The 17,999-nt window shown below is 49.5% G+C and overlaps 1 protein-coding gene across 1 annotated transcript in view; it reads right to left on the bottom strand.

Moving 5' to 3' along the window:
* CACNA1E (calcium voltage-gated channel subunit alpha1 E) overlaps window positions 1–17,999 on the bottom strand; it is a 507,516-nt gene that overhangs the window by 314,695 nt on the left and 174,822 nt on the right. Inside the window, exon 4 of the mRNA XM_045074304.1 lies at window positions 6,574–6,840. Within this exon, the coding sequence (XP_044930239.1) occupies window positions 6,574–6,840 (267 nt within the window). The remainder of the gene's footprint in view (window positions 1–6,573; window positions 6,841–17,999) is intronic.

The raw sequence follows: 17,999 nt of genomic DNA, 5'->3' as shown, positions 1-17,999 counted from the left end.
AGGCAGTCACATTCCCAGGCTCTGCCCACCCGCCTTAGGGATGAGCTCTACTGCTTTAAAAACGGGTCCTTTTTTTTTTTTTTAAATATTCAAGAGGACTAAGAGTAGAACTGCTTAGCCCTACAAATTTGGAACCCAAAATACAATAAAAAAAGACGCTCCTAAGAAGGACCCACAGCTCTGCCAGTGTCTTGGATAACTGACACTTTTTAGTCATTCAGTGCCGTTCTCCTTAGTCTGGCCCATTTCTCCCTCTTAAGGACACACCTTCTGGCTGCCCCTTGGCTTCCAGAAATGGTGACATGGGGGCGGCTCCTCAGACTTTATATCCAAGGACCAGCCAAGGATACAGGGAATGGAAAGTGAAGTGAACGTACCTGGGCTAGGCAGTGAGCAAAAATACACCACAGACATCTCCCTAAAGTAGGACTGACACGTAAGAGACCAACCACTACAACTGGAGAAGCCAAAAAACTCCGTGCAGTACTTTCTGTCCTTAAATATGAGTGACGGTGGGAACATGCCAGTAAGCCCCTTCCGGGCAGGTCCAGAACCCTTGGGAAGGGAGGTACTAGCACTGGTCACTGGTGGTTTTATCCCTCCTTGAAAGGGGCTTCTTTAAAAGCCACATCGTTTTGATGACAGCCGAAGTGATGGGGAGTGGTACACGTTAATTTCAGTGGCTGCTCACCCCTTCAATTTCCTATGTGAACGCCCACTAAAGTCTGAAAAGAAACATTTACAGAAGCTTCCCTGGCTCTGCGGCTCAGCCCTTATTAGCATGAAGACCTAGGATGACAAGAGTTTTCAGAGCGACAAAGACTTGGGGACACAAATATCTTCTAGTTAAACATGTTCTCTGAATAGAGGGGAGTAGCTGCATATTTATGGGGCACCCAAATGTACCAGGACTGGGTAGGAGGCAGTCATTTTAAAAGCAGCAGGAAAAAGCATGTAACAGGAGAGCTCTCCCCCTCCCCTGCTACCTTTCTCCAGTGTCCTAGTCCCACGGCAACAAACAGACACAGAGGGAAAAGGCGATCTGTGAAGCTGGTCCTCAGCAAGAGACCCTGCTTATATCCAAGAGGAAGACAAGTCACCTTCCTTTTTCTAAAAATCCTAGGGAAAACCCACACATATAATGAATTATTCACAAAGGCTGAACCTAAAAATGAGAGAGGGAGAAATAAAGAGAGATGGAAAAGGGACAGAGAACTGCACAAAGAGAAATCTCTCTCCTTGAATAAAAGGGTATTCATTACGGTCACGTCCAAGTTCCCTCTTTAACGTGTGTGTGGTCATCGATAAGCAAACTAAGATCAGCAGAGGGGCCTCTGCTGGCTGGCTTCCACGGCGGGGCTTCGGAGACCCGCAGCTTCCAAGGCAGATCTGCAAACAACGAAAGGAAGGCGACTGGGCTGCTGGTGGGACCCAAGGAGTCAAGGGTTTGCAGGAGTTCTGATAGCTTAGCAAATCTTGGCTCTGTTCTATTTTAACTAAGAACATGAAGATGGAAGGAAACCAGATGTTCCTATAAAGTAGGGGGAAAGCGGCAGAGTTGGAGGGGGAAGAAACCCTACGTCTTGTACAGCAGCAGCTAAAAAGAGATCAGCAGTTCTGGATGGAACTAATAATTCCAAAGTCTGGATCTCTCAGAAGATCAAAAGACCTGTTCTCATTATTTCCCCTCCTCCTCTAATTCGTAGTGTGCCTCCCACCTACTGCAGGGAACGCAAGCAGAGGGAAGCGGAGAAATGGTGACATGCAAACCAATAGACAACACTAGCACGTCCAAGGGATTTTTGTCTCCATCCTTCAGTTATTTCATTTCTGTCAAACTCCTTCACTCCAGCTTGCTTTCCAGGCTGCATCCCAATTACAACTGGTCCCCACAACAAGTCAAAGCCTGGTTTCCAGAGGAAATGTTACCCACACCTCATTTCAAAGACAAAGCCAATGGACAATTTGGAGACTGTCCTGGGAGCCTCAGAAAATGAAGACCTTTTTCCAGCAGCCGCAAGGCAAGTTACAGCCACTATTGGCTTCGCTGTCTGCATCTGTGCCCAGGTACACAGAAGATGCAGAGTCTTTCTGCATGATGTGATCATAGGATATAATTACAGACTTTGTCCTTGTTAGCTGCCACCCTCTGCCCTAATCAAGGCCCTCTGACTCATGATCCATTAGCTTACATCAAACCTGAAATTCTTGCCAAGATTACAGTCTACTATCCTGCAAGGTGCTGTATACTTACAGGCGACCAGAGCAGGAGAAAAGTTTATGCCAAAATGGGAGATGTGAGAACTAAAGCTTTCAGTAATCCTCACCAAAACCCTCCAAAATAAATAGGCAATTCACAAAGGGAAATTCGCCATAATAAAGCACATAACCTCTGACTCAGAGCCAAAGTCCTTTGAGGCTACAGTGAAATGCTCTGCAGCAAGAAATCATGGATGAATATCTACAAGTTCATCATAATGAGCTTTCAACATCTCAGTGGCTGCAAACACATTTGATCTTCCTACTTCAGACCTTGTACATTTCTGCATGAAACATGCGATCCCCTCCTGAGAAGACCCACATAGTGGCGCGACGGGGGTTGGGGGGACTCTCCTGCTCCCCATCAAGGGCACAAGTTCCCCAATCAGATATCCCATTTCCTCCCCTCATCTGCTGACCTTAAAAAAACGCCAACAAGTGTGGGGCATCTCACAAACCATGAGGGAGGCTTTGCATGTGTCCACAGAGTTAACTCAGCCTGGGCATGGAAGAGTGAGAACTGGGAAGCTTACAGCACAGTGAACCTGTGAGGACCATCAGAGCAGCCAACTCCCTGAGGGAAAAAGAATCCTCTTGTCCTTATATCTATTAGATGAGCAAGAAAGAAATAGTGGCATCATATAAAATGTAATATCACATTTTAAATCCGATTAGCATTTGCAAAAAGGTTACGGTATCCATTGCAGAAAAGAGTGCCATAAGAAAATAAAATTATCTCCCTATGCAGATGTAGCTTCCAAGAAAAATGAAACACATTCAGAGTGGGCTGTAACTTACCACCATGTTTCATGCCAAATCTGGGTTATCTTGGGCATTTCTTTCCATAGGAACTAGACTTTCCCTATTAAATAATTGGAAAAGATTGACCCTCCGGCCCACCCAAGCCAGAGGGTCCTACAAGTATAAATTAAATAATTCCTTTCCCTGAACTGATCTTTTCAGGCCAATTTGTTAAAGACCAGTATTATGCAGTATGAAGAAAAGCTAACATAGCCCACAGAAATGCTCATTTCCCCCTAGCTCCACAGTGACTTTCTACAGCCCATAAAAGATGCATATGCCTCAAAGACAGTGCACAGATAATCAAAGTCCTCAAGCATGTTACATGTTATGTCAGTTCAAAGCTGGCAGTCTTAACCCATGCCCTGAACAATGTTCTTTTTTTTTTTTTTTTTTTCAAATATCCAGCCCTTAACAAACAGTAGAGAAGTACTCCCCAGACTTTAATGTCCATACTAACCACCTGGGAACTTATTAAAATGCAGATTCTGATTCAGTAAAATCTGAAGTGGGGCTCTGAATTTTTAACAGGGTTGTGAATTTTTAACAGGCCCCCAGGTGATGGGGATATTGCTCTTTGCTCTGTTTGAGAGGCAAAAACCTAGAAGACTTAGTTGACCTAGAACTAAGACCCCTCCCTTCAGGCATACTGAAATTTCTGAAGGACCCCGTTAAAATAATAAGCTAGTGTTTACTGGGGAATTAGGCAATGTTTTAGGAACCCAACGTATTTTAGGTCATTTAATTCTCCCACTAACTCATGACTATCACCCTCATTTTACTGGCAAGGAAACTGAGTCGCAAAGTAAGGAAGTAACTTTTCAAGGTCACAGAGCCAGGGAAGAAACTGGGATGTGAACTCAGCCAGGTTCCCAAGTTTCCTGGTAACCACTGCTCGCGGACTCCCAGGAAGAAAAAGGGAGAGCTTTCCGGATGCTGGATGTCTAGGTAGGGCGGAAAGTGAGTCTAGGATCTCAGATGCAGTATTGGGGAGAAAATGCAGAACCCACAGAAGCGCAATGTTTCCACATGGTCACCACCAGAGGCAACATAGATTTGTCAGTCAGTCACGTTGCACAGCGAAGAGGAAAAAAAAAGCAAACATGGTGTATTTTAAATTTTCCAATCGGGCTCCTCTACACACCTTAGCAGATGTTCTCTGAACACTGTTACAACAGCCTACGTGCTGCGGAACCGCTGGGAAACTTCCAGCTACGGGGACAGAAGAGACCCCGGGGGCCCGGTTCTCAGCCCAGGCACCCAGCATGATGCTGAAGTCAACTCCCTACTCTCTCTTGCGGCTCTCTTTGGGCCATGAGGACCAAAGACAAGGAAAGGGCGGGGTGAAAACCACTGTGGCACCTTGCGCTCGCAACGCCTGGTAGAAAGGCGATGTCTTTGCCGCGTAAGAGAAACCGTGAAAAGCGCCCGACCGCGTGGTCTCCCGGTCTCTGAGCCGCGCTTGATTTCCCAGCCCCGGAGCCCCCACCCGGCCGGAAGGGCCCAGAGCGCCGTCGCCGCGGACGCCTGGGGAGTTTCGCTGGCGCTGTCCTAGGTGCCAAGGATGGCTGCTGGCACACTTTGCCACCCGCGGCGTGGCTGGGCGGCTTTGTCTACCGCAATGAAACCAGAGGGCGCCTGAGTAAGCATGTCCCTAAGAGAGGGGCACAGTAAGGCAGCACCTGGAAGGTGGGAATTTTAGAGAATTGTACGAGGCGGCTGGGGGAGGGGGCCCTGCTGGAGAAATCGGCAGAGCTCTGAGCAGAGGACTGTTCGCAGCCCAGCCGCAGCGTGCAACATAATGAGATCTGTCCGCTTTGTGCAGCACTCCGGCCGGCGGGACTGCGGGGACCGGACCCTTCCTCCTCCCCAGTTCCCCCACCCTAGACGCCTTTAACTCCGGCGGGCACGGAGTGACCCCGAATCACTCTGTGGGGGCGGGAGGAGGAGGGGAGTGCAGAGAGGAGGAGAGAGGAAGCCCAGCCAGGGGTGGTTGTGGGAGGATTTGAGCAGCAGCAGGAAGAATATCTGCTTAGAGATGCTCCTTCGTTTCTAATGAGGGGTGCTGCCTAGAAGCACCACGCGCCAGCCAATGGCAGTGCTGCTGAGGCAGGGAACTAGGGAGGAAGGAGGGGAAGGCCAGAGACTGGGGTGGGGGTAGTAGGGAGATGCCCAGGCCCTGGGGGAAGCGAGCCACGTGCCTCGCTGATACTAGAGACCCAATGCAGCTCCAGCTGCCTCGCTGCTGCACACCTGGACGGTGGGGGTGGGGAACGAGGAGGATGGAGAAGAAGAGGAGGGGCCTCCTTTGCAGGTGCATCCTTCCCGAGAAATGTCTTTTCATAAGCATCAAAGTCCCATTTCTCCAAACCTACCCCCATATTTAACACCACCCCCCTGGCTTGCTTCCTACCAAGCACCCTCCCCACACCCACCAACCCACAATTCCTAAAGACCTTGCCAGATGCCCAAATCCTTAGTGAAGAACAAGGCAGCGAGATGCCTAATCAGCAGGCTGCATTTGGTGCACTTGATTGAGCCTGCAAAGGCTCCTTCGATGCCTGTTCACCCTGACACTGCCACCTTCAGAGCCGCCCCCACCAGCTCTTTGTGGAGAGCAGTTCCTTTGGAGGTAGGGAGAGACAGATTGCTTGCACACCCCTGGGCTCGGCTGATGCAGCCCTCAGCTGAAGAATTCAGGCCCAGCCGATCAACCTGAATCTTGGGCGCTCAGCTGGGTCAAGCATTCAGAGGCGGGGGGGGGGGGGGGGGCACCCAACCCCAGACTAAGAAAACGAAGAGCTCTGATGAGCTGTTGTTCTTCTTTGGCTGAGAAGAGAACTCCAACTCTGAGCCGTCTGGGCTGTATCATTAGAGATTGCCTCCGCTGACACATTCATTCACTCCACTCTCCGTGGAACTTAAACTCAGTCCCCAGAGTTAGCTGGATCCCCAGCCAAATGGCTGCTTTATTTATCCATTTGTCTATTTGTCTACAGGGTTTTGGCCCAGACTCTTGAAGCTTCTGAAACGATAAATCCCCCAGGGAGCCTTGACTTCCCCACGGGCAGAGTGAGGATGTCTCCCCAGCTGGTGGGGATGGGGATAGAAGGGGTGGCTTTGAGGGAGGAAAGGGGGGAGTGAGTATGAAAGAAAACCATAAGATTAGGGGCAGCCCATTCTATGTAAAGGGCCTTGGGGGCCTGGGAATCAGACAAAGCCCAGCCCAGAAAGGGGCAGACCCAGCAACACCACGCACTCAGGGACCATACAGAGCTCCACATAGGAAAAATCAAAAACCAAAAGTCTTACCTTGAAAAGCACTAGTGCACACACTGGCCTCTACAGCACCAAGCTTGCCCCTTAGGCACACCGGAGTAAAGAGTGCATTTCAGCAAAGGGGCAAACAGGCACCAAGAAGGGGATGGGGCATAAATCCCACGCTAGATTTCCCCCCTTACCCAAAGAAATGCAAAGGGGGAGAGGGGAGTTATGGTGGGCAAGAAAGGATATGGCCAATCGATGAGCTTCTTGGCGTATTTCCTGACAATGTTATCTTCTCCGAAGATGAACAGGGATCTGTTGACGGTGAAACAGTTCTGCCGGACAGGAATGGGGTTGTACAAAGCCATAGTCCGCGCCCTCTGCGCTTTCGACTGCTTGTAGGCGGCCGCCGGCCCCGAGGCCGGCACCGGGGTTCCTTGCCGGTTCCTGCTCTGGTCCGAGTCTCCATCGCCCGACCCCGGCCTGCCGACCACCGCCTCCCCGAAGCGAGCCATCCTGAAGTTTAAACAGACAGAAGACACACAAAGGTGATCGCGGCCGAACACCCGCACACAGCAACAAGCAGAAAGACACACGGAGACTCAGAGCCGCATCCAGACGAGCGCGGGGACCACCGCCTCCGGGGAGCCTCGCGAGCTCTTGGAAGAGGCAGCAGCAGCAGCCCCGCCGCTCCGAACTGTTGAATCTAAATACAACCTCTGCGAAGCTCCATTCCTCAAGGAGGAGAAAAACGGGGGGAGGGCTTGGGGGTGCTCAGTTTCTGAAGGCAATTTTTTTTTCTCAAAATGCCAGTGTGTGGTGGCATTCGGGGACTGAAGAGGAGAGGGGTGGAGTAGGCTGCTCCTCAAACATAGCTCATCTTCTGGCAGACGCACCACCTAGTTCTGGAAGAGAGGCAGGCACCGGCCCGCTAGGTAACAGTTTGGAGATTTATTGGGAGGGGGGGGAGGAATAAAAACAAAAGAACTTAAAAAAAAAAAAAAAAAGGATGGGGTTACGGTGACATGCTTTGTAACGCCAGCCCCAGCAAGTCCATCTAAGAAATTCCACAGCCGAGACTTGGGTCTTTAAATCTGCCAGCACAGACGCATCCAAAGGTTGACAAGAGAGGGAGGGGGAGAGCGGTATTGAGGTTCCTGCGCAAACCGCAACGCCCAAAATATCAAAATAAGAAGTCAATCCAGCCGGAGAGGGACAAACGACTTCAAAGCTCCTGCGCTTGGGATAGAAGTTGAGCAGGATCCAGAGAGCAGCGAAGCCCGAGTGCCAGCATCCTGCCGGAGCGCTCGCCGCCGCCACCGCCACCGCCTCCCCGGATCAGCATGCAACAGCGATCCGCGGCTGCGCCGGGGCGAGGGCGGGAGCGGGAGCGGGAGCAGGCGGGCGGGCAAGCGCCTGGGCGAGCGCTGGGGCGAGGGAGGAACAGGTTGCAGGCGAGCCCAGCGGTGGCCTGGCACGCGAGTTGACCAAGGACCGAACTTCCTCCGGAACGGCTCGGTTTCTTCTGCCACCCGGACAGCCCCACTCCCGGGGGAAGCAGAGGAGAACGTGGGGAAGGAAAGGGGAAGGCGAGGAGGGGAGAGCGAGCGGAGCGCAGAGGCGCTGCGAGGCGCGCGCCGGAGCGACGGGAGAAGCGGGGGCGGGGCCGGCGGGGACAGGAGGGGCGGGGATGGAGCCGGAAGGACCCTGGCCGACCGCCGCTGCAGGGGCCTGGCGAGCGAGGCTGGTTTGGCTTATAGATTTATTTAGCCAGAGGGCAGGGGGCCGCCGCTGCAGAGTGTCCCCAAGTAACGCCGAGAGAAGAGAGGCGGGCGCAGCTGGCGGCGCGGCACAGTCCCCACAAGAGAGCCGAGCCCAGGCCCGGCGGGGGCGCACACGCGCGCGCGCACGCACTCGCGCCTGCCGTCCCCGCCGAGGCGACCGCCGGCGCTGTGCCCCGCACAGTGCCTGCCCCGGAGGGTAGTCGAAGCCTTTGAGCCCTGCGTGCCGCGCACCGGGGCCGCGTTGCTGCTCCTCCTCACCTCCCAGTCTCCAAGGAACGCTGCCCAGGGATTTCCGCAGAGAAGGCAGCACTTTCTCCCCACTTAGCAACCCGCAGGCCCTTCGAGGCACGCTAGGACCTCTGGGGGCTCCGCACTCTGGTGTGGGTGCCAGCTCCGCGTGGGAGCTTCTGCCCTCCCCCTGCAAATGCGATCTGGGTTGGCCTCTTGGGTTCAGCTCTCGTGGAGCCTTGCGCATCCATTTCTGTAAGAGTGATCCAGATACTGGGGCCGTAGATGGTGAGTTTGGGGCTATAACGACCTTTCCCCCCAAATGTTAGCAATCAGGGGGAATCCTCCCACCCCTATTTTCTACCCACAAATCCGCTCCACTGACTTCCTGAAACCCACTCCATTAAGGAAGAAAGAAAAACCAATTAGTATCTGAGCTGCGTAAATGGGAAAGGTGGACTCCGAGACCCGGAGAAAGAGTCCCTAGGTTTGGTGACCAAGCCCTTCTCCACAGGTGACTAGTGGTTTGAACTGAGCACAGGGCCAGCCATGTCTACACTTTCCTCCTTTTTACAGTCCTAGGCTCAATACACAGCTCTATCCAGCTCCTCCCCACCTGAGCAATGTTAGAGAAGGGGAAGGGGGCGGCCGAGGAAGGAAACAAAGAGTCTGACCAAAACCCGGAGGCTGGAAACCATGGGTGAGTGTGGATTCACGTGTGTGAAAGGCAGTGTCTGTGTGTGTGTGAGATTAACTGATGGGAAGGGTGATGACATCTGAGTGAGAGGCACGTGTGTTCCTATGTATATGTGCCTATGTGTGGGCAAGGCCACGTGAGCACTGACACAGGTCTGTGTGAATGTGCATGTGAAATGTGTACATGGGAAATCCTCTGGGTCCTGGAAATTCCAAATGAATGGTGGTGTCCATGCTGCCCTTGGGGCGGCATGTTGACCTCTAGATTTGGGGCAGCCCATTTCAGGCCAGCTGACTATGCAAGGTATGTCCACTCTAATTAGGATTTTGATTACACATTACTGCCTTACTCTGTCATTCTACCTCCCTTAACTGGAGGGACCTTTTCTGTCTGGATACCTCATCAGAAGTGAAAGGGGAGGCAGTATTGTGCCCCACGGGGCCCCATCAGCCTATGTAGTCATTCGCAAGGGTCGTAAGTGGCTGTCTCACTAAGCCTGTGAACTGCAGATTAGAAAGGGCTTGCAGAAGTGATCAACCCATGCTTTCAGGCAGGATCGTAATCCGGAGCACAAAATTCACTCACATCCATCATCCGATAAATATTTTTGAGCACCAGGCGCTGTTGGCACTGAGGATGCCAAATGAACAAAATAGATGACCAAAAAAATGTGTCTTCTTCTAAATTAGATTCTATAACCTTACGGGCCAGAATGCCTGATAGACCTTATTCTCACAGGACAACTTCACCTCTTTTTCTGGGTCCCGGCCTTAGCAGGCGTCAGAGTGGTATGCCTGTTTGTTCCTGCTCAGAGGAAGCAGGGCTCTCTAAGCTTTAGCTCCTGGAAGAGGTTTTTGGAAGATCTGGAACCTCCAGATCTGGGTCTTCAATGCCACCCACTCAGCAGAGAGGCGGTACTAAGTCCCTTCCCTCTCTCTACAGTGTCCTGTGTTCTGTGTGGCTGTTGTCATTCTTCAAAGACCTAGGTTTTCCCAAGACAGACTGTTATACTTGGAAATGTGAAGACCCAGTGGAGTTGAGGCTTGCCCCCTGAAGAGACAGGAATCACTAATGCACGGGTTGGGAATAACAGAGAGGATGCTGGAGAGCGTAAGTACCTCTGTAGGGAAGTTACAAATGGGGAATTTGTAAGGGGGGGGGGGAAGAAGCCGAAGAGGAAAGAGGCTAATATGATGGCATGAAAGTCTTTGGAAATTGACTTGATCTAAGGACAGTAATGGTGGGATGGAGGCATCCTCTCATATTCTCCCACCACCATCATCTCTAACACCATCCCCCACCCCACACACACAGCTCTTCAGAACTTGGAGACCTAAGAATGTCTCTCATGCTCTCTAATGCTCCCATTCTCCCAGCCCCCAGAGGGCTAGAATTTAAAGACTGAAAAATATTTCCTTTGTGTTCAATAGTTTTCGAGGTTTACCTCACAACAAATCTCTGAGATCAGCCTGGCAACCCAGTTGTGATGATTCTGATTTGATGGGAAAATTGCAGAGCTTCAGAAACCTTAAGTAATTTTCCCTGGCCTTCTAAGAGATCTTCAGACTGCCACTATATGTCTCTTTCTAAAAACCAGTCCAATCTGTGGTGGATGGTAACAGTGTAATTCCAAATTGTTCATTGTCAAGAGAAGAAACTATACAATCATGCAAAACCTGTGAGATTCCTATATTACTGTCCTCAAATTGAATTTGATCAGTAGCCACATGCCCCTGGGGTCATGCTGGGAAGAAGCTAAGCTAGGAACACAATGTACTGCTCTCAAGATCCAGGAGGATCCTTGGAAAAAAACGGAGGTCAGGTCATTGCCATAATGCTCTTCATGAGGGAACTTGGTGGGCATTCTCCTAACAAGTGTCCCTCCTTCCAACGTCTTCTTAAAGACCCACATATGGAAATGCAGAAAATCGGTATTATGGTCACAACTCTGATTGGAAACAGTTTCCTAAAATCCCTTTCAAGCCTATGAGGGACAGTAGCCGTATTTCCCTGTTGTCAGAGCACCATCTACTGGTCACTTGTGAACACGTCACCGTGAGCCCAGTACCTGGCAGCCCAGCACACTTCACAACCTAGACATGCTGAAGAGGTGATTTCTTGTCACCAGCTCTCTACTCCCCTGTGGGACTTTGTTGAGGTCCAGGCCCAAAATTTCACCACATTGCAACTGTCCCATATCACAGTACTTGGAAAGTACATCCGCACACACTGGGCACAAGGTCAACACGCTGCATGCACACACACACACACACACACATTCACGCACGGTTAACATGGTGCAACCAGATGGTTTTCTGCAGGCATGCTTTTCTGCAAGCAGTGGCCTGCAAACTAGAAACCCAAAAGGATCTGAGGAAGCAAGTGAAAAACTTTCCTAGATTAATCCCATCCAGATGGTTTAATTTCAAAGCGTTCACCCTGTAACCCTTCACCTCCAGGGTCCCCTCCAAAATGCAGGCAGGAGGAAGGGTGACTGGTATGCTCCAGTCTCCTCTGGAAAGGGAATGAAACCAGTCGGCTGAACCCCCCCCCCCGCCGGCCCCAGACCAGGGGCCACAGGAGTTTATACTAAGCTGGACAGACAAGAGCAGCATGAGTGGAGAAGTACTTGTCCTATTACCCTCATTCATAAAGCTCTTCCCAGATCAGTCAGGCCTTGGGCCATCTCTGCATGAGATTTCAGCCCGCCACTGCAGTCTGCAAATCTGGCCTCATCCAAAAAGCATGCGCCCCTCCCACCAGCCTGGCTTCCTCATCCTCCCTCCCCCACTGCCAGTTACACTCCTATAGCTTATGGTTAAGCTATCAGAGCCCCTTTTGTTCTATTTTCCCCCTGTTGAGCTTTTCCAAGAAATAGACTCTTATGCAAAGCAACTCTAAGGAACAGAATGCAGAGAGGATTTGGGAGTGGGTTCTTAAGAAAAAAGTTGGCAGGAGACCATGTGCAAATTCACTGCAGAGCAGAGGAGCATTATGGCGATGCAGACATCTTGGGAATCTGGTGGCTTCCACAATACCTTACAGCCCTTACTTGGGTGAAAACATAACTCTACATCCTTATGTAATGTCCATCCCTAGAAGCAGCATTTCTCAAACCTATGCCTGAGAAACCCCACAGCTCTAACACTCGACCGGCTAACTATAGATGTGCAAATTTTGCTTAAAAAATGTTTTTAAAACCATTCATTTATGACAACTCAATATTTCCTGGGTGCCAACTGTGATAATGTTATCTCACTGCATCTCTGCTGCAGGACTGTGAGGCACATTCTATTATCTGAGGTGCAAAGGGTCGGGGACTTGTCCAAGTGCACAAGGGTAGGGAATGGCAGGGCTGGGTCTCCTGGTAATAAGGTCAGGACTCTAGACAATCCGTGGCCACTATTAGCATTGTGCATGTCAAAATAATGTTTTCCTTGCTTAAGAGCCCAGGCAAAGGCATGATCTCGGACTTTAAGAGGTGAGGCGTGACCCTGAGCCAGAAAGCCTCCCAAAGTGTTAAACTTCAAAGAAAGCACACCACCTGTCTCTGGGCTCTTATGAAGATTAAGTTAGTCAATATGTGTAAGGCTCTTAGAACAGTACCTGGCATACAACAGGCTCTACATACGTGTTTGTTAAATACATTTCAGCAGTGGTAGCTATGACCACAGTACCACATAAACAAACCACGTATCAGGCAGCTTTCTATTTTGGAAAGCGGACGGCAGACGTGCAGCCCAGGGATGACTTTGGTGTTTATGGGGTGGACAGAAGAGCAGAGAAAACACAAGTGTCTGAGACTTGATCAGAAAGACAAATGGGGGGAAAGAGAAAAGAAAGGAAAACATTAGAGACCACAGTCCTAAGAGCCCAAAGACCTTGGTACCTGGGAGCAGATCTATGTTTGTTTATTTATTCATTCATTCATAAGCCCATTTCATGTTCATTTAACCCTTTTAATGTGCCAGGCATTTTTCTCAAGATTCTGAGGCTCCAGGATAAATTAGACATGGCCACAGTTAAGCCTCGGAGAGCTTACATCTGAAGAGAGACGAGGAGGAAAACATACCCATGAAGGGCTCTGATACGAGGCAGAACATAATGAGCACCCCAATACACTTGATCTGAGCCAAAAGGCCGAGAAGTGATAATGTGCACCCCAAGAGTGTACACAGTAAAGGGGAGAACAGAGAGATATCCCCTCTGATTGGAGGCAACCAGAAAAAGGAAAGAGTCAAGGAGATCCTTTGAAAGAGAGGGTGCCAGAGGTGGCGAGAAGCAGCGGGGAACAGCAGCATGGAACACGAAAAGCCTGGGCTGTGGAGGAAACGCCAGGTGCAGGGGACTGATTAACCAGACCGCATGTTTATTGCATTTCTGTGTATCTAGGATCTTAAAAGTCCTAGTATTACTCCTTCAATCCTTATTTTTCCCATCAGGTCACTTTTCAACATGGACAAGAGTCAAATATATTCAGCCTAACAAACATTAACCCTTATGGGGAGAGTCCTTTTGGAGCTTCAGTGTTTAGCCCCAGACCCACTGCCCCACTGCGGCACCTCAACACTTATCCTCTGGGTCCAGCCTTGCTTCCTGGTCGAGGCCAAGTGCAGCAGTGGGACGGCTCTGCAGAGCTCCAGATCTGACTGGTGGGGGGTGAGCGGAGGATGATGGGCATCTAAGGGTGAGAACAACCGACGGAAACACGCCCATCCATCCGCCCCCTTGGCCTCTTGACTCAGAAAACAAAATACAGCCCACACAGTGTAAGGCTTGCTCAGCCTGGGTGGGTTCAGTCTGATTCATTCATTCAGCAAACATCAAATGAGCACCTTCCGTGTGTCAGGCATGATGTCAGGTGTTAGAGCAAAGGAGGCATCCCTGCGGGGGGCGGGGGGGGGATGAGCAGGTGCCTGAGCTTTAACCTGCACTTGCTGGTCTTAATCCTTCCCCCACACTTCACTCTTGAAGACAGCGTCCCGATAGCAGGAAGAGCAGCTCACAGCTGAAACAAAGCCTAGAGGAACCCTGATGGCCCAGAGAAGGGAACTCAGTCCCACCACACCCACCAGTCTTGTCTCTTACAGGACTCTTTGGGTTGGAATCATCAGCAGAGTAAGCCACCACCTGTCCATCACCACACCCTTTCTCTCCCACGCTCTCCTACACTGAGCAGCTGGTTACACCCACCTGGTATAAAATAATCAGAGTGAATAAGGCATTCCCATATGATATGGACTTAAGGCCAGTTTTGAAATGTGCACCTGGGCAGGCCATGTGCTGGTTCTGCCCCTTCCCCTCCCCTAAACCTATACTCAGACCTCCACTGACCTCCGATGGTCTTTGTTTCCCCCCTCTTTCTTCTCCTTGACTACTCTGTAGCTTCTGCTACCAATGACCCCCCTGCTTCTCAGAGTTCCCTTCTTCTAGCACCCCACCTCCCACTTTCTCGCGGTCCGTTGCCTTCTCCTGCTCCTCTTCTCCCCCCTCTTTATTGTGGGAGTCCCCCAGGGGGCTGTTCTTAACCCCTCATTTTCTCTGACATCTTTTCTTTTCAGGGTCACTTCCAACCATCCCCCCGGCCTCCGCATCTAGTCTCAGCCTTACTTTTCCACCTCGTTTCCAGATCCAAATGTCCAACTAAGGGCTGTCCACCATCTCAAACATAATATGCCTAAAAGTGAATTCACTGTAATTCCCTTGAAACAATCTCCCCTTCAAAAATTCCAGTTTCTACTGAGGTGACATCATTCTCCCTTGTCAGCCACTTAATTTCAGTGGTTCCTTGACGCCTAAAAATGGCCAAACTCCTTAGCCTGACAATCTGAATTCAACCTACCCTTCTAACACCATCTTCGAATGTACCACAGTATCAACAAAGTTACATGTCCCACTCACTCCTGCTCAGAGCACCTGATTCAGACTGACCCAAGAACATCCTTCCTCTTTTTTTTTTTTAAAGATTTTATTTATTTATTTGACAGAGAGATCACAGGTAGGCAGAGGGGCAGGCAGAGAGAGAGGAGGAAGCAGGCTCCCCACCGAGCAGAGAGCCCGATGAAGGGTCCGATCCCAGGATCCCGGGATCATGACCGGAGCCGAAGGCAGAGGCTTTAACCCACTGAGCCACCCAGGCGCCCCCAGCATCCTTCCTCTTTTCTGCTTCTCTGACTCCTAGGTATCCTTCAAGGTGTGGTTCAGTTCCATTCTACCTCCTCCACAAAGCCTTCCATAACCTCATCAATTCTGTGACCTCTACCTCCTACAAACTCACAGAACTTACTATCATTCATACAGCACCTTGTTTACTTTCTGTCATTGTTGTCATGGGTATAACTTCACCACTGAATTCTTACTTAACTTCTCAATCATGTCTGCCCTATCTTCTTCACTACGGTGTAAGCTTCTCAGGTGTAAAGGACATACCTTCCCCTTCGTTGTATTACCTGGAGTGTCTGCATTATAACAGCCCTTTACTAAAAACATCACCAGTAAATGAAGCATGGAGTCTCCTGCAATTTTTTTTGGTGAAAAAGAGTTTTAGCATCAACTGGTTAGTGGGTTCCTGTCACAGAGGCTGCCCTCCTCCTAATACGTTCTGGCTCTAACTCTGAGTCTCTGCTCTGTGTTCAGCTGTTTCCTGCTGTTCTCTCTGGGTTGAACGTTCATCCTCCCGTGCCTCCCTCTCCTTCAAGGGATCAGATGACTCTCCTTAGGAGCTTTACCAGCACAATAACCTCACCCTCGTTTTATCAATCATCAAATTATAGGGTTCACTCTCTTATGAGGAATATCTTTGCTCTTTAAAAATAAGTGAAATAGGATTTGGGGAAATCACCTATTTAAAAAAAAAAAAAGACATTCAGACCCCCCACATAAAGAATATTTTCAAATCTCTTTTCACAGAATATGAAACAGAAGAATAAACTTCTGCTTCAAAAAAAAATCTTGGGGCGCCTGGGTGGTGTGATGGGTTAAGCCTCTGCCTTCAACTTAGGTCATGGCCTCAGGGTCCTGGGATCAGGCCCCGCATTGGGCTCTCTGCTCAGTGAGAGAGCCTACTTCTCCCTCTCCTGCTGCCTACTTGTGCTCTCTCTGTCAAATGAATAAATAAAATCTTAAAAAAAAAATCAACTATAGTCTTAAACTGGTTCTATCTGTTCTCTCTACAAAAAGGCAAATGTCATCTTTGGACTTTTTTCCCTTACAAAGAATGACATGTGGAAGACACACACGCACACACACACACACACTTTTGTCTTTGTGCAAAGACACACACTTAATACTGATCTGATCTCAAGTTCTGCCTGCCAACTGTATAAACATATAAAGTAATCCACTACGCTGTTGGGAGCTTTCAGACAGGCCTAATACATTATATTTAAATGGGAAGAATTACAAGCTCTCTTGAAGATTTATAAATATTCCTAATGTGCCATTTAAAAATGGGAAAGGTGGAAATGTACTGCTCAGTCAAAAGAAAGGAATTTTGAAATACTCCTAAGACGCTCGACAAGCCAGCTCCTCAGACACACACACACACAGATGCACTCATCATACACTACTTTCCTTACAGACTGGGTCCTGGGTCGTCGTCGTTTTGTTTTGTTTTTTTTTTTTACATAATCCTCCTTCACTCAGTCACATTCTTCAAAAGACTTCTGCTAGATGTGAAGTAGTCAAGTATTATTAATATAATAACCCAAAGCTTCCTATTATGCTATTTTTCCTTCATTAAAATAATGTCTATTCTCCAGTGGGTCATGGTTTGATATTGTAAATTCCAGGACTATTAAAAAAAAAAAAGAAAACGAGAAAAATGGACAGGACTCAAACAAATAAAGAATAATTATCAAAATGAGTCTAGGCAATCTGGCCAAGAATATTAATTGTAACAGGTATTCAATACTTACTATTTAACAAGGCACTGCTCTAAGCCCTTTACTTTCCTCATTTCTGAGACTAATCCCGTGTGGTAAGTACTATTTTAATCAACATTTTACAGGTAAAAAGGCAAAACTGGAAGAAACTAAATAATTTCCCTTAAGGTCAGAAAAGTGGTGAAGGACATAGCAGAAAGTCAACCCTAGGTCTGTTTGACTCCAAACTCCATTATCTTAACCACCCCAGTGTGGAGCTTCTCACTGATATGATTCAGAGAGATTTGGGCTAGTCACCTTATTTTTCCGGACCCCCATGTAGTGCCAAGATGCAAGAAAATATCCAGACACTACAGCAGGTCCCAGGGTTGGGGGGGGGGCTCAGAATAAGCAAGTCACAAGCGTAGGAGACAAGACTTGCCCCTCAGCCCTGGCTGGGTTTATGCCTGTGTGAGCAAAAACTGACAACAGTAATATCTGTCCTCCGAATCCCAGGAGACTACTGATCCACCAGCTGGGACAACAGACTCGCAAGTGCCTTGTGTTCCAATACGTGCTGGTGTTGTTCGTCTGACCTGCTGCTCCAGTCCCCCACTGCAACGTCCCCAAGCAGCACGGGCCACGCCAAGGAGAACGGAGTCTTGCTTCACAAGCTGTTTAAACTCTTCAAAACTTTTTAAAAATTCAGAGGGTATGCTGCTGTGTACAATCTACTCCTGATTGATGAATGTGGTTTTACACACACCGTTTGCTAGTTTCTCAATGAATGGCCAAATCTACCCCAAATGCCCCAGCCGCTGAGCCCCCTGGGGTGGGGAGGCGTCTCAGGCAGCTATCCGGAAAAGCCATCAGCCAAACTCTGGAGGGGTCAGCAAGGGAGGGTAAGAAAAGGAGGGAGAGATGGTATCCAGCAGCAGAGAAGGAGGGTCTGCACTCTTGCCGACCCAAATAGCAGCCAGCGTCCTATGTTCAGGGGATCCGAGGGTGGCACTATGTCTTACCATTCGGGAATATCGATCCTGATTATTAGGTCCGGTTTTCATTTTTTTATGAAAACTTCTGCTGCCAACGCATGCCACGGGA

The sequence above is a fragment of the Mustela putorius genome, unplaced genomic scaffold (assembly GCF_011764305.1).
Source record: "Mustela putorius furo isolate JIRA1106 unplaced genomic scaffold, ASM1176430v1.1 tig00537335_pilon_pilon_pilon, whole genome shotgun sequence".
NCBI classification, from domain to species: domain Eukaryota; kingdom Metazoa; phylum Chordata; class Mammalia; order Carnivora; family Mustelidae; genus Mustela; species Mustela putorius.
This window is presented reverse-complemented; position numbering and strand designations above follow the sequence as displayed.